The 15,477-nt window shown below is 44.5% G+C and overlaps 1 protein-coding gene across 6 annotated transcripts in view; it reads left to right on the forward strand.

Annotated features, from left to right (window-relative positions):
- Window positions 1-10: 10 nt before the first annotated feature.
- Window positions 11-15,477, forward strand: part of FKBP15 (FKBP prolyl isomerase family member 15) — a 28,074-nt gene continuing 12,607 nt past the window's right edge. For 3 of the 6 annotated variants that reach the window (XM_074608837.1, XM_074608841.1, XM_074608840.1), the window contains exons 1-17: window positions 11-173; window positions 1,546-1,655; window positions 1,967-2,057; window positions 2,671-2,740; window positions 4,064-4,138; window positions 5,701-5,799; window positions 6,284-6,433; window positions 7,394-7,462; window positions 8,794-8,937; window positions 9,406-9,551; window positions 10,281-10,329; window positions 10,950-11,069; window positions 11,322-11,421; window positions 12,154-12,257; window positions 13,767-13,860; window positions 14,787-14,896; window positions 15,296-15,406. In XM_074608837.1, the coding sequence (XP_074464938.1) occupies window positions 121-173; window positions 1,546-1,655; window positions 1,967-2,057; window positions 2,671-2,740; window positions 4,064-4,138; window positions 5,701-5,799; window positions 6,284-6,433; window positions 7,394-7,462; window positions 8,794-8,937; window positions 9,406-9,551; window positions 10,281-10,329; window positions 10,950-11,069; window positions 11,322-11,421; window positions 12,154-12,257; window positions 13,767-13,860; window positions 14,787-14,896; window positions 15,296-15,406 (1,695 nt within the window). In that variant the 5' untranslated portion in view covers window positions 11-120. Of the gene's footprint in view, window positions 174-1,532; window positions 1,656-1,966; window positions 2,058-2,670; window positions 2,741-4,063; window positions 4,139-5,700; window positions 5,800-6,283; window positions 6,434-7,393; window positions 7,463-8,793; window positions 8,938-9,405; window positions 9,552-10,280; window positions 10,330-10,949; window positions 11,070-11,321; window positions 11,422-12,153; window positions 12,258-13,766; window positions 13,861-14,786; window positions 14,897-15,295; window positions 15,407-15,477 lie in introns of all 6 variants that reach the window. The other 3 variants (XM_074608838.1, XM_074608842.1, XM_074608839.1) reach the window with 3 other exon arrangements.

Below are 15,477 nucleotides of genomic sequence, written 5' to 3' on the forward strand. Positions count from 1 at the left end.
GCGCGGCGGCCCTTCCTCTTCCCCCTCCCCGCGCCGGTCCTGTCCCACCGCTGCCGCAAAGCGCGTCCGTGCCGGACAGCGCGTTTTACGACATCGCGGGGCGGCGGCGGGTCCGCGATCATGTTCGGGGCGGCGGAGGAGGACGATGCCGACTTCCTGTCCCCCGCCAGCGGGTGAGCGGCCCGGCCACCCTTCCCTTCCCCGCCGCCGTGAGGGGCCGGGCAGGCCGCGGGGCAGCCGTCCCGGTGGAGCCCCTTTGCGGTCACTGGGCCTGCCGCCCTCTGCGCAGCCTGGGGCTGGGCCTCGGTCCGACCCGGCCCGGCCCGGTGAGCGGCGGGCGGGCCCGCGGCCTTCCCCGCTCCCCGGGTCTTCTCCGGTCGGCCAGAACCGCCTGGCGGGTGGGGCCCGGGGCGGGTTCCCTCCCGTGACTGGACCTGGGCCCCCCGCTCCCGCGGGGGCGGAGGGGCAGCCCGGTGCCCCGGGGAAGGGCTCGGGGCCCGGGGCGGGCCCCTCGGTGGGCCCGGCGGGGCGGGAGGGGGCTCCGGGTCTGAGCCCGCTGCCCGGAGACCCGGGCTGGGTTTTCTCCGTGAGCCCCTTGCAGAAGGGGAAGGGGTCGGTGGGCGAAGTGGGGTGTTTTCACTTAAATAAGGGTGTAATAGGAGGCCCTGAAAGTGCCGGGGTGGGGGATTTTCAAACAAGGGTGGCTCCTTCAGGCGTGTTCAGTTCAACTTCTGTTGGTACCATTTTCACGCGCAGCACATGCGGGTTTTCTTTCGTTCTGTAACTTATTGCCGTTTGAAGGTTGCTCGGCTCTTGCAGATCAGCAGTGCTCGCTCCTCACCCTCTTTGAGGAGCTTCTCTTTAACTGATCTTGTAAACCGGTCCTCTCTCTTTTTAGCAAATGGTTATTTTTTTAAAGCATCTCACATAAAATGCTGCAGATCCACTGGTGGTGGTGGTTGTCCTTTGTGGATTTAGCTCCATAGTTTGAATTATTCACTTGTCCCGTGATACCAGGGGTAAGTGAGCTTCAAGCAGTAAAACTGCAAAGGAGATAACCTGTAGGAACAACCTGCTTGTCTGCAGCGTTGAACCTTCTGCCCTTCGACAGAAGAGCATCTGCCCTCGTAAAACTTAATGGGACGCGTTTCAAGAAGAAAAATCCTAGTGCTGAATGGTGGCTTCTCTGTTTCCGTGTAGGTTTTTTTCAGTTATTGTAACAATTGGCTATTTCATATGCAGGCAGTCTGAGCCATTGCTTTAAAGTAACTTCCTTTTCGGTGTAGCTGAGGTCCTTGCTTGTTCCTTACAGTAGCTTTTGAGGAAATGAAACACACTCGTACTACTTAGGCCAGCCTCTTCATCTGAAAGTTCTGCTTATTCAAAATTAAGTGGCTAATTAGTATAGAGCTGTTTAACATGCGTCTCTGCTTATCTCTAAAGTGATGCTAAACACTTTATATTTTATATAGCTTATAATTAATGATGTTCTTTATCTATAAAGCCCATGTTAAATAACGTGAATTAATTAGTTTCGTTTTCTAGTGCCAGGTTGGCCTCTCTCTTTGGTCTGGACCAAACAGTCTCAAGCCATGGGAATGAATTCTTCCAGTACACTGCGCCAAAGCAGCCTAAGAAGGGGCAAACGGCAGCTGGTAAGTAACGGCTTGAGCGTGGGGAAAAAACTGCAGCACGTGTCTTGCTGGGAGAATGAGGGCCTTTGTGAAGAGCAGCGGTGCAAATAACTCGCTTAGCTTTTCTTTAATGATATCTTCTTCTTTTGTACCCACTCTGCACCTGGTTACTCTAGAGGCCTTTAGTGACTTTTTGATATCACTCTTTGGGTTTTAATCCTCTTCTGGAGTTATTTTTCCTTGGGGGAAGGGATGTGTGGTGACATTGTCACTGGCCAGCAGATTTGGCAGTTCTGTGTCACTGAGAGCTCTTCCTGCTTTTTATCCTTCAGCAGGTCAGGCAGCCCCGAAGGCTCCTGCGGCCCCAGCAGCTTCAGGAGCACCATCGGTGTTCGTGGCCACTGCAGTTCATGCTTATCGATAGTAAGTGCAGCAGCAGTTCCCTGCATTACCTGTTAGAGTCGGTGTCCCTGGGACCTTCAGACCTAATTGTAAAGGGAAGATATTTTTGGATGAGTGGGAAGAGACCGTTGCTTATAGACGTGTGTTTGCATGGTACAAATGCTAGAAAGTGATGCAAGTTTTGGTTATTGTGCTGCAGTTTGAGGTTACGCAGTTGTCAAATAAATAGCAAGTTCTGGATTTGGCTGTTACAGGGAACTGCATCCTGGAGTCCTGGTCTGACATTCGCACTTTTTCCAGGTAGCTCTGTCAGATGCTTATGTCTCATGTTGCCTCATGGAGAACTGAGGCATGAGCATAGGGTGACAGCCGTAGAATTCTCTGTCCGTTTGACACTGCCATCATGTAAAAACCCATCTGTGAAAAGAGTAGTTTTCAACTCAAACCCCATAATGTATGCTCCTGTAATCTATCAGCAAGCAAGAAAGTTGGTTTCTTTAAGCTGAGAAAGGCTGCCTAACATTTTAGGCATGAGGAGAGGGACCTGAACTCTAACGAAGAAAAACTCAGCAACAGCAGAGAGAGATATGAGGTAGGGACGGTTCTGCAGCTGAATGTCTCGCTTGTCTTCCAGTACAAATGGGCAGTACTTGAAGCAAGGCAAGTATGGAGCGGCTGTAGTGGGGAACCATGCTACTAAAGAGGTGAGAAACACTTCACTACTGAACCGTTTTCATGCCGAGAATGCGCTGGTATGAGGCAGTGTTTCTCGGAGCTCACCAGAATGCCTCTGCTTGTGATGTTGGAGGTCGTGGTTCCACTGCTGCTTACGCCTTCCTGCTCTCCTGGGTTTGCTTATGGCTTACCTTGGCGGCATCTTTCTTTTCCGCGATCCATGAGTTTGTAAGATCTCTTACGATTTGTGCCTGAAATATTTTGCGTAGTTTCGGGCACCAAACCTTTTCTAATGTTTCTGGAAGTGGTTTTTGATGTTTATTCAGAATGTCTTTGACAACTGGATTACAAATCCGTGCATGCAGAAATCAACATAAAGCAAAATTTTGTCTAATACTACAGATGCTTTGCTTAAGTTTTGTTATTTTGGTATCAAAAATATCTCTCCTCCCCAATCCTTCCTTCCCAAGTACTGAGCTAAGAACACAGCACCCCGGGGTGCTTGGCGTGTTTAAAAGATACTTTGAATACTCTGATCTGTCCTTGATGTTGTTGTTTATGGTGTTTCGTATCCCCCAATTCCTAATTCATGTTGTCTCACTAAGTTGCTTCTGCTTTGGCAAGAGCAAAAAAAAAAAAAAAAAATAATGGTAGTTTAGTAAACTAATTCCAGAGTCACTGATGTGAGAAGTGTTCGGGGGCGGCATTTGTGGGGGATTTGGGAAGGACGGGGCTGGCAGAAGGGAGCTGACACAGTCTTTCTCCGGCTGCCTTTTCATATCGCAACCTGCGCAGCTGGGAACAGTTACCAGATTACTCCCAGTTCAGTACCTAGCTGTGCTGAGCGGAGGAGTCGTCGCTGCAGGAAAGCACTTTTCCTTACCAGATCTTGTCTAATAGAGCCAAATACGTCAATATAATGTTACATCTGCATTGTTTAGTACTTGAAAAGCCCTCTCCAACTTATTATTACTCAGTCTTTTACACTGTTTTATGCCTGTATACCATATATTGTGAGTTTTATGTATTCTAGGGTTAGTGCACCATCTTTTTACACAGTAACTGAGAAAAAATGTAGGATCAGTTAAAGCATCTTGCTTATTGCAAAATAATTAGTTTGAATTGCTTGATTCCTGTAGCTAAATAAAGCTTGCATATTTTTAAGGGTTTTTAATAGGTGTTACAAAGTTGTGTTTAGTATTTTTGCTGTGAAAAATGCTGCTGCAAGGTGTATTTGGCAAATAAATGCTGTTGCCTTAGGCTCAGAATTTGCCAAAGCACATTAGAATTGAAGACGTTTTGAGTTTCTGTTGTTTCTTCTTCTTCCCTGCCCAATTCCTTGTGGAATCCAGTACAGGATCCTCCTTTACATCAGCCAGCAGCAACAGATCGCAGCTGCAAGGATCCATCCAGGCTTCGTACTCACGGTAAGAGTTTGCATTAGAAAAACATCCCATGATTTGTATTGTTCATGGCAGACAGGAGTTGACTGAAATGCTTTCGTAAGTCTTAGATGATAGCCTTTGAGATCAAACATCTGCCTGACACAGCAAGAGGTGTCACAGGGACTGTTTTGCTCCTCCCCGAAATGTGTATTGCACAAGAGACTGTTACAGAATCACAGAATGGTTCGGGTCGGAAGGGACCTTAAAGACCATCTAGTTCCAACCCCCCTGCCCTGGGCAGGGACACCTCCCACCAGCCCAGGCTGCTCGAAGCCCCGTCCAGCCTGGCCTTGAACCCCTCCAGGGATGGGCCATTGACAACTTCCCTGGGCAACCTGTTCCAGTGCCTCACCACCCCCACAGTAAAGAATTTTTTCCTGATATCCCATCTAAATCTCCCCTCTTTCAGTTTGAGGCCGTTACCCCATGTCCTATCATTACACTCCCTGATCCAGAGTCCCTCCCCATCCTTCCTGTAGGCCCCTTTTAGGGACTGGAGGGGGCTCTAAGGTCTCCCCGGAGCCTTCTCTTCTCCAGGCTGAACCCCACCAGCTCTCTCAGCCTGTCCTCACGGCAGAGGGGCTCCAGCCCTCGGATCATCAACCTTTTACATCTTACATCTGCCTTTCGCAGAGCACTTCATCAGTATGTTTCATAATGCAAGTTCATACGCTGTAGGAGGTCTACGACTGCCTCTAGATCACAGAGGAGATGCTTTGAGTTTTACAGTCCTACAATGGATAGAAACAGAACAAAATTACTCTTGCTTATAATTTGTAGTTAAGTGACTGAAAGAATACGACTGAGCAAGCAGAAGGAAATGATAGCAAGGAAGTGTTTTCTCTCTGAAATTTGACACTCAGCATTTTTTTGCTGATAAGAACAATTTGGAGCATTGTAAGTCCTAAAACAGGATCTCTCGGGAAGTTCTGGTTTCTGCCGGTTTTACAGAAAATCAGTGTGTTGATTTATGGTCTTAGTTTGTCATCAGGTGACTTAAAATTTCTTGATTAGATAGATGGAAACTCTACTCTGAAATAGAATTTCAGTCCAAATTTCTGACCAGGATGCTAGTTTGCTCTTTAGTTTTGTAAGTGCATTTTGAAAGATGAATGGGTTATGTACTCAGCTAGCGGTGACATGGATTTTTAGAAGTGAGGAAAGAGTAACTCCTCCAGTCAGTTCTGGGAGTCTAAATATAATGAACGTTTATGAAAAGGGGATTACTTAGACTTAAAAATCTCAGTATATTTTATAGAACTGAGCTTCAAAGATGCTTGTGAAAGCTTTCACCATCTTGTGAAAGCTGCATCATCTATGAAGAAGCTGCATCTCTTTGCTCAAGTATTTGGGTTACAATAATGAGCACATAAATAAAAGCTGATTTGTACATTATGAACCAGGGTAGTAATACAGCAGGATTCTTCCTGTGCTTCATTTCAGCACCTCTTATTTCAAGCTTGTTTTGGATGTGGATTTTTTTTTTTATTTTAGTTGAGCGCATCTTTTCACGTATAACATAGGACTGATTTCCTTTCCCACAGGTTCAACCCAACAATTACAGTACGTTCTATGATGACCAGAGACAAAACTGGTCCATCATGTTTGAGTCAGAAAAGGCAGCAATGGATTTCAGTAAACAGGTAACCACCTTCTCTGTTAGTGCAAGGTGTGACTTGCTGGCCCGTTTGGAACAAGGGGCAAGTCAGGGTGTATCTCTGGGAGCACCTTGTTGCTGAAGGGCTCTAAGTCAGAGTTGTACTTTTTCCATTGAAGTTCAACTTTGAGTATCTGCGTGGCTGTGAGTGAGGCAGATCTGTGATGAGCCTGGCTGAGTTTTGTTCATCAGATTCAGGCCTCTCTGAGGCAGGGAACGTGTTCCTTCTGATGGGATTTGTAATCGAGATTCTCAAGTACTGTAAGACCAATGGTTCTGTAGAGCAGAGGATATTTACTTACATAGCTCAGCAAAATTCAGCACAAGGGAACATGGAATGCCGCTTAAGTGCATCTATAACCTGGGCTTGATCAGAACAGTAAGAAGCGGATCAGATGGGTAATGAGTCACAGTGGAACTTGCCACTCGGTTTTAGTGGCCAGAGACGTTGACAGGCTTTCCTTCTGCAGGTCTGCATTGCCAAATGCAACAGCTCCCCAGTCCTCGACTCAGTCCTCTACCAGGATCTCGTTCTTGGAGAAGGGCAGGGAGTAGAAGGAGGAGACTCTCTGGAGGTTGCCTATACGGGTTGGCTGTTCCAGAACAACGGGCTTGGACAGGTAAAGACATTTCTCCTAATACTGAGCGAGTGTGATGGTCCCTGGAAGGAGCCTGCCCCAGCTAGCATAGTATTGGTGCTGATGTGAAAGGTATTTTTTCAGTCACTTATGGCACCGTAAGTGGCGTCATATGTGTTACCCATAGAATAATAAGGGATTCCATACCATTCAGGAGGAGGTGATTGAGATGTTTTAACATTCATAGTCACTCTCACACATTAATGTTAATGAAAACGGTGAGAAGGAACTATGCTCCTTTGGAAACAGCTTGAGGAGTCATAAGAAGGGCCTTGTCTGACACAAAGTCCATCTCCAAATGTTAACAGAACAAGATTGCTTTTACATCCTCTACAGCTGTGTCCAATCCAGCTTGCTAATAAGCAAAAGAAATGCTTTGGTGTTTCAAGGCGTTACCTTTAAAATATTTCTGGTTTTACTATTAGCGAAATTCATCCATCCAAATAGCATTTGCATCCATCTGCAGTTGAATCTTTTTGTTATAGAAAAGGCTTTCTGTTTTTCATCTTCAGGGGATTTTTTGTTTTTCTTGACCTCCCTGGCCTGTTTATGTACCAATGGTACGTAGCAGAGCTTAATTCTGATCTCCTGAAAGAGTTGTTCAGCTGCGTATGTCTTAGTTTAATGTACAAAACTTCTAGACTTGCTGCTTGATATAAGCCTGTTGTGTAGTGTTTTACTTGCCCAATCCTGTTCTGACCATCACGCTCAAAGCAGTCTTAAAGTCTCCAGCTGTCACTCACTTTAAGAAATCGTACTGTGCAATGGACTAGAAGCTCTAGTTCTGTCTTATGTCTGTGGAGAGTTAATTTTGGAGGTAGCAGAATGGGAAATAGCACAGAAGAGATTGTAAGAGTTTATGGAATATGTAAAGTAGTGTGCAGAATTTTGAAACAGTTGGGAAATGTATGTGTATTGTGTTTTTCTTCTTCAACCCTCTAGGTGTTTGACTCAAATGTTAACAAAGACAAGCTGTTGCGGCTAAAGCTGGGATCTGGAAAGGTCATCAAGGTAGAACTTCTGGCACTTTCATTATAATAATTGAAGTCTCCAAGCTTTGAATTACTGAAGGCCATGTTCAGGATTCCTATACGCTATTTCTGTTAGATGTTTCATTTGATAGGAAACACTCTGTAGCAGTGGCTTACTCAAACTTTATTTTCTTCTTAATTTGCACAGTAAAGCCAAGTCTTCTTCTCAATGGCAGCGTTAGAAAGAAGTTGTCCTGTATGATAAAAAGGAAGCTTCCTGTTTTCAGGAGCTGGTTTTTTTGGGGGGGGGTTGTCTTTGTTTTCCTGAAAGTCACTTAAGGCATTACCTTGTTCTTGGGAAACGCTCTTTCTAAAGGAGGATTTCAATTTGAGAACTTCAGATTCTTCCCCACTCATTGTGCCTGCGAAGCAGAGCAGCAGATAGCTCTGATAACAACAGCTGGGAGAAGGGCATGAGAGGGTGAAGACAACTGACAGGTTTTAGGATGGTCTAGTAAAAGACACTGCCTAGAGTGGTTTTAGCCTCTAAGTCAAATTGTGATGGTTTTGACTGTAATAATTTTTCAGTCCGGGTGGTGTGGTTATGTTATTCCATAAAATCAGGTTGTGAATTGGAGATGCTTTTGTCGGGTCACTTCCATTACCTGTGTAATTCATATATGCCCTGTTAGAAGATGCGCTATTTTTCTACTTTATGGTTTTTTAATGCGTATCTTATTAATGTTGCCTGGGTGTAGTAGTCGTCCTGTTAAATACTGGCGTCCATTTGACAGTTTGCATTGCTCCGATTTCTAAATCTCCTTCGCTACGACCATTTTCTGTGGGTGCTTTGTAAATTCAGAAGTGATCTCGGTGACGTGGAGTCCGTCCTTTCACAGCATGCGGAGAGGGGTCACCACTGTGTGCCCTGCAAACCACACGCAACTGCAGAATTTGTGCACCCAGCACAGCATGCAGTTCTTTTCTTCAGGATGTCACAGCATGAGCTGCGAGAGCTGCTTAAGTTACGATATTTAACACTTGAACCAGGTTTCTGGAACCATATGGAGTCCTGAAAGCCTCCAGCCTTCATGCTGGAGATTGCCGAATCTGTTTGATTTAGTTATGAATGTGTTGGGAGCTGCATCTTTAAATTGCAACATTAGTTTGGAAATATAATTGGCCATTATGACTCTTTGTAGGACAAAGGTTTAGTGCTGCAGACTGAGAATGAATAGGATTTTACAAGAATCTCTCTGTGTTCTGGAATCTTCTGCCTGAAGCAGTCTAAATCAGTGTAATTAAAAGAAACTCTAATGTTACTGGTGAAACCGTTCGCTTTCTCTTCTGTTATGTCTCTGAAAACCAAAGGGCTGGGAAGAAGGAATGATGGGGATGAAGAAAGGAGGACGAAGGTATCTCATTATTCCTCCGGCGTGGGCCTACGGGGCTCAGGGAGTGGCTGGCCGCGTCCCTCCAGACTCTACTCTAGTTTTCGAGGTGGAAGTTAGGCGGGTGAGTGTCTCCTGCCAAGTGTTTATTTTACATCTGCGTTGTGGCTGTTGGGTGGCCGTGTCTGTTTGCAAGGTGAAAACCTGTTGTTGACATGAGAACTACAGCTCAGAAACTGTTATAAACCATACACCTCAGGAAGATACATATCTTTAATTTAAAAAAAAAAAAACCCAAAGCACAAAACCCTAAACCCAAAAAATCCCTCTGGGCTGTTTACTAAGACATGTCTGTTCTGACTGTCTTGGGATCTTTTCATTGTCTTATTTGTGAGTCACTTGGGAAAACAAAATACTCACAGTGAGGAATGATGGGATATAAAGACTCAGCTTCTCCAGTTCTGAATCAGTTCTGTGCTTCTACTTGAAGTGCATGAGCTTGGCCAAGGAGTGGTCATCAAAAGTAACAAGTTGCTGAAAACTTTTTTTGGGAACCCAGAAAAATATCTTTTTTTATTACGTGCTTTTTAAGGTGAAGTTGGTAAAGGAATGCTCTGGTTCGGATGGACAGAGTGTTAGTTCAAGGGATTCTCCTGCACCTTCTCCAGTACCCAATTCAGATGGTTTCTCTGCAGACGCTGGTTTGTTGCCTCCATCTACGATACCTCCGAAGCCCGGGTAAGGGGCAGCATGTTTAAAACAACTTTCTGTATTAAAAGATGGCAATGCTCATAAACACCTGGCACAGTGCTGCCTTAACACGTCACTTGGCAAACGTGGGTCCTCTGTCTGCCAGCTTAGTGCCGTCAGTGTGGCAGAAGAATGCTTGCTAGCAAGAATTGCAGGGAACTTTCGGCTTGAATGCTGACTTTCAGATTTCAAGAAATTGAGATGGGCACAGATGAAAGAAGTCATTCCTCTGCAGACAGGTGTAATTAAGCCGTACGGGTACTGCTACAACAGCTTTCTCATCACAGGTGTAATGGCTGATTTTGTTTAATTGCAAATTTTACGCTGTCATTTATTTCTTAAATTGAGTAAATGAGCCGGTCATCCTTTTTGAGGAGTTCGAGTATAAGTGCTGGTTTTGCTGCCCTAAGTAGTATTTTGTTATTGGACTTGGTTAAAATTGTACCAGAATGTGGTCATTACAGCAATCAACAAAATCATCTTCTGTAGTCAGCTGTCCTACAGCCATGGAGCTTCCCCATAATGATGTTCTGAAATCTACAGATAATGTTGCAAAGAATCTTCCAAAAGTCAGCTAAGAGAAATGCTCACGATATAAGAAGTCGTTTTTCGTTAGAGGGAGGTGTATTTGACAGTATTTAGAAATGCGGAATACTGGATGCTGAATTTCATCTGTGTTAATCTCCAATATCAACGTACACCCGTTTGGCTTTCCAGGGAGCCAGCTGTTCGGGCCAAGTCAAACTCCCTCAGCGAACAGCTAGCAGTAAGTGGTGTTGGGTTTTTTTTCCTAATGAATTTGAAGCCCTGAGTAGGGAAGGTTGGTTTCAGCTCTGCGTTCAGTGTTGCTGAAGGTAAAGCGAACGTCACGCAAGCAAGACGCTCGGAAACGTTCACCTTACTAACAGCAGATCAGGGCCTTGCTTTCAAAGGGATTGGCAGAACGTGAGGAACCTCAGTCCCAGCTCCTGCTGACCACGGGGGTGCTCACACGGCTAGTTGTTTTCCTTGGATAAATGGACAAATTTAAAATGGATAACAAAGAGTAATTGGGACGTTAAGTATAAGTTTATACAGCTACATGAGAAAAAGATGCTGTGCATGTGTCTCAGGATAGAAGAAGCTTCTAAACAGCTTCCTCAACACGTTTTCTTCTTGTTGCTGTGTTTTGTGCAGGGACAGATATTTTTTTTTTCTATGTAAAAATCCACAGTGTTATCTTGTGCGCTTGAAAATAATTTTCTCACGCAGTCATTGAAAAATTGAAAGAACCAGAATAATTAAGTCAGTAACTTAGAAGAGTCTAATCCTGATAAATGTCTCTGTAATGTCTGAAAAGCCTGGGCTGAGAGGCAAAGGAAGAGTAACTGCAAACATTTCTTTTAGAATCCAGACGTAGCAAAGGCAAAGCTCATTTCTCGGATGGCTAAAATGGGACAGCCCATGCTGCCATTCCTTGCCGGCCCAGCGGGAAGTCAGCTTGACTCCAGCGACTCGGAAATAGAGGTATGTCACCAGTCACAGAAGTGTGATGATGCTTTTTCTACAGTGTGAATTCCTTAAAGAGGAGTCCAAGAAATAGTTCTCCCTTTGTACAGGAAAGCGCGCTCTGTTTCTGTGGCAAGAAGGTTTAATGATTCCACTGTTCCGATCTAGTTCCGTCGGGTTAATTGGATAACACCGAGTCTCAAGTGACCTTGGGTTCAAAGCATTTGCTCGTTCTCTAGCATTCCTTGTAATATACAGAAATGTTTTTAGGATCCAAATACGCTGAGAGGGACGGCGCAGCCAGTGGCTTCATCTTCCATGAGACCATCGCAGCCAGCTCACGCGGTACTGCCCACGGTGTCCACACAAGGTAACGTGCTGCTCAGCCTGGGATCGGTATAGAGACATTTCCCCTTTGCAGGCTTCGAGTACAAGGGCTGTGCAACCAGAGGACGCCTTTCGGGAACTGAAATAGGAACTGGTAGATAGCTCCTCATAACGCTTGCTGATCCAAAGGTGGACTAATTCAAAAAGCACAAGACCGAAGTCCTTGGAGCAAGTCTTCATTGTGATTACTGCTTGAGGAGGAGCAGGCACGGTGCGTGAGCTGCTCTGTCATCGTGTGTGCTGGGGTGGCACTGAGACTTCTAGGGCATCTGATTCGTAAATGGAACTGTTACAAATCCTTTCCTGGCAAGCAGAAATTTTTTGTTTGTTTGTTTGAAAATGATGGAAATAATAGCGAAGGCCATCAGAGCGCTGGTAGCTCTGGAGTGGGCTTGACCTGTCTTCCCGTGATGGAATAGCCATGTCAGCTGCTGGTCAGCTGAGCGGTCAGTAGAGTCAGGGTGAGTAACGTCTTGTGTCAGTAAACTTCAGAGCCACCTTTGTTTGAGTGAAAAGAGGTTGTCTAAATGTAGCTAAAAGTGCAATTTCTGTGGAGGATGACGCTTTTCTTGACCTTTTATGACTTGGTTGACTGGGTTTAATTTTCACAAGGCTGCAGGCAGGCTTGTGTTAAATTTTTGTCCGTTTCACATTGGGCGAGTTAAATTATCTCTAGCTACTTAATGGCATGCTGAATTTCTTTCTTCCCTTTCAGTACCTCAAGCAGCTGCTTCTACACCCCCGGTGTCTTCTGCTGCTTTAATACCTGCAACGATCCAGCCCCATTCAGCTCTGCCTGGAGGAGCACAGGGCTTTCAGGTACCAAAATAAAATCAAGAATATTGGCACTTCTGTCCTTTCTCATAAGTCTTACTGTCTTCTGCATTGCTGGCAGCAAGGACTCCATAGCAGCACGTAAGCGTGAGAATACTGGGCTGCTGCTTCTGACTCTTCTTTGGCATTCTCAGGTTTCCATCACATGCCTCTTAGAACTTAATCAAAAAGGGCTACTTTTCTGCCTGCTGATGGCTTCTTAAAGTTGAACTAAGAGTTAACTAGACTTTGTTTAGTATCTGCTTTTGTAGTGGGTAAAATAAAAGCTTCCAAGTACTTGTAGAGCTGGTGAAAACAAAAGCCCTTTAGCTTAAGTTTTTCTTGGTCATGGTCTCTTTTTCTGTGAGAGCTCATTTGCACACAATGTGTTTGCGGGTCATGGTTTTTCAGCCAGCAGAAGAATAATCCTTTTAAAAGGCTTGCAGCGGTGCTGCAAAGTGATGCAGTCTGCTTGCTAACGAGGAAGATGGGGGCTTAACACACAATGTATTTGCCACATCAGGTAGTGGCGATTTAGTACAAGCAGTTCTATGAAGTCTAAAACCAAGTTTATTGCTTTATGGTTTCTGTAGTTACTTTCACTTAACCGATTATCTGGAGGGTTTGGGAAACAGTGGCTTATGCCACATAGAAGCACTGTTTATTTTTAAAGGGTCCAGGCAGAAAAAGAAAATATTTTGTAATAAATACAAACACTGTGTGTATTAAAAAAAAACAAACCCAAACAAACACAACAACAACAAAAAAAACACTCTAGTGCATTGCTTTGGCTTTGCATTTTCCTTGAATTGAGGATGAGGAAGTTGTGGCAAGTAACAAGATAAAAAAAGATGGGCTTTTCTGTTTGACAAAATAGAAACTAGTCATTAAAGTGAAGTTTTATTCTGACAATGATTTGGATATATTGTTTTGAAAGTCTGACTGGGAAATCCCGAATTATTCTAGAAACTCGACCCAAGTCGTGTCGTAATCTTTTTCCCTTGCCTGAGAGAGTAAATTGCTATGAGTGAAGTACTCCTAGCACTTAATGCATTCTTTGGTCTGTTTAGCTGCTGCTGCTGAGCACTGAGCAGCAAAGCTGCAGTCAAGTTGGTTGGGTTGCGTTTTTTTGAGCCTTTCCTAGGAACAGCCTTGGGCTCAAGTTAGCCTAACTTCAGATTACTGCACCCCCGATAAGCTGCAGTGAGCCGTTCACATGCTGATCTTTGCCTCTCGCAAGTGTGGGATAACATGCTTTTGCTTAAACTCCCGTGAAGAAGGTAACTTATTAAGCTGTGGTAACCTGAACACGTCTCTCAGCCTTGAAAGAAGAGCGGCTTTGGTTTTTTCCCTTTACTGTTGTGTAATTTGACTTCCCACTCCCTAATTCTGTTGGATTTTTTTTATTTCCAAATATCATCATTGCTTTGGGGCTTAAAAAACAGGAAAACCGTGTAAGTGTGAGTGGGGGAAAATATCAAAAGATGTTCTAATCTATTGAACTTCTTCCGCAAGGCGTATCCAGGCATGGCATTTGCTTACCCTCAAAATGCTGCGTCTGCTTCTCAGCTCCAGCCTGTGGGACAGATGTATCCCGCACCTTACCAAGGTATCGTTAAAAAAGCATACGCTTTTTTGCAGCATAGGCTGCAATGCCTGCAGTAAACTGTTTATAATGATGATTTAGGCAGCAATGGTAACAATACACATGTTCATCCTGCCTGTAATGTTTCACAAGTTCTTATTTTTTGGTAACAAATGGGGCAAACATTTCCCGATAAATATCCGTCTTTTTCTTACCTTAAGGAACTTCATGCTGTGTGAAAGGGAAGGGAATTTCTAGGTTTATTCCCAAGGCTGTGTTTTACTAAAGGTGTTTTGTAGCTGGTGCTTCCAGTTATAAATAGAACTGTAACAGTAAACTGCTATCCTACCAGCCAGGGAAAGAATTTAAGTATACATATAGGAGCCTTCACTAAGTGGGAGGATGTCACCCAAAAAAAAAAAAGGTGCAACCTAAGGAGGACTAAAGGCATTTGAAGAACCATTTAGGAAATCCCTGTTGGTGAAGACTTGGGTGTAGCTGAACCTTTCTTGGAGTGCAGTTTTGTGATTCAAAATTTCAGAAGCCAACCTTTGTTCCTATTGTTTGAGTCTACTCTTTGTCTACTCTTTGTCTACTCTTTGTCTACTCTTTGTCTACTCTTTGTCTACTCTTTGTCTACTCTTTGTCTACTCTTTGTCTACTCTTTGTCTACTCTTTGTCTACTCTTCTAGTGATCTGGGGGCTTCCCTCTTGTTGACCTAAGTGATGTCATGTGGCTCAAGAATTTCCTGTAATCGTAAACCTGCCTGTTCATGTTATTTGGAAAATACCTACATTATTGGTTTTCTAGATACCATGTCCCTCTTATTTCTGGGAAGAGAGTGGCTGTCCTATCTGGCAGGCTTCAAACTGCTGAGCGTTGCTTTTGACGTGTCTGTATGCAGGCATTTTCCCCTTGTGACTCTAGATCTCTCTCCTTTCCATTCAAGCACCTGGGGATGTTACTTCCTTTTTGATGACAGAAGCTCGGCAGCATAACACTGAAATCCGAATGGCCGTTAGCAAAGTAGTAGATAAAATGGATCATCTGGCTGCCAAGGTAATGTGTGGCGTAGACAGGCTTGTTAACGGCACTACTGCTATTCGCTCTCCAGATGCGGTCTGAGGAGTTGGCCCTACTTAAATGCCAGCATTCAGTTTGTAAGTGAAGTACTAACATAGTGGAAATTCCGATATTATCAGACCTTGAAGTGGTAGCAATTCAGCTATTATGAAAAAGCCGAGACTAGGCTTGGGGGAGGGTGCTGTCTCTTAATCTCATATGGTGCCTTGTGTTTGGAGAGATTCGCTGCCCTTCAGGAGCCGTCACAGTTGATACAGTGGCGTATACCCTACAGCTAATCAGATGGAACAGTGAAATGCATCTCTGCAGATGTCTGACTCTCACCTACATCCATAAATTCGTTTCACCTGGCTTACGAGTGGCTTATGCTTACAGGTGGAGGAGTTGAAGAGACAAAATGCTGCTAACAGCTCACTGCTGCCTGGTATCTCCTCTGTTACTATGGAAGCCTCCATGATCATGAGCAATATCCAACGCATAATCCAGGTGAGCATGGCCACCCTTATTTGACTCTGTCCATAAGGAACTAGAGCCCACTGTGCTATTCCTAATGAGGA

The sequence above is a fragment of the Larus michahellis genome, chromosome 15, assembly GCF_964199755.1.
Source record: "Larus michahellis chromosome 15, bLarMic1.1, whole genome shotgun sequence".
In the NCBI taxonomy this organism is placed as follows: Eukaryota; Metazoa; Chordata; class Aves; order Charadriiformes; family Laridae; genus Larus; species Larus michahellis.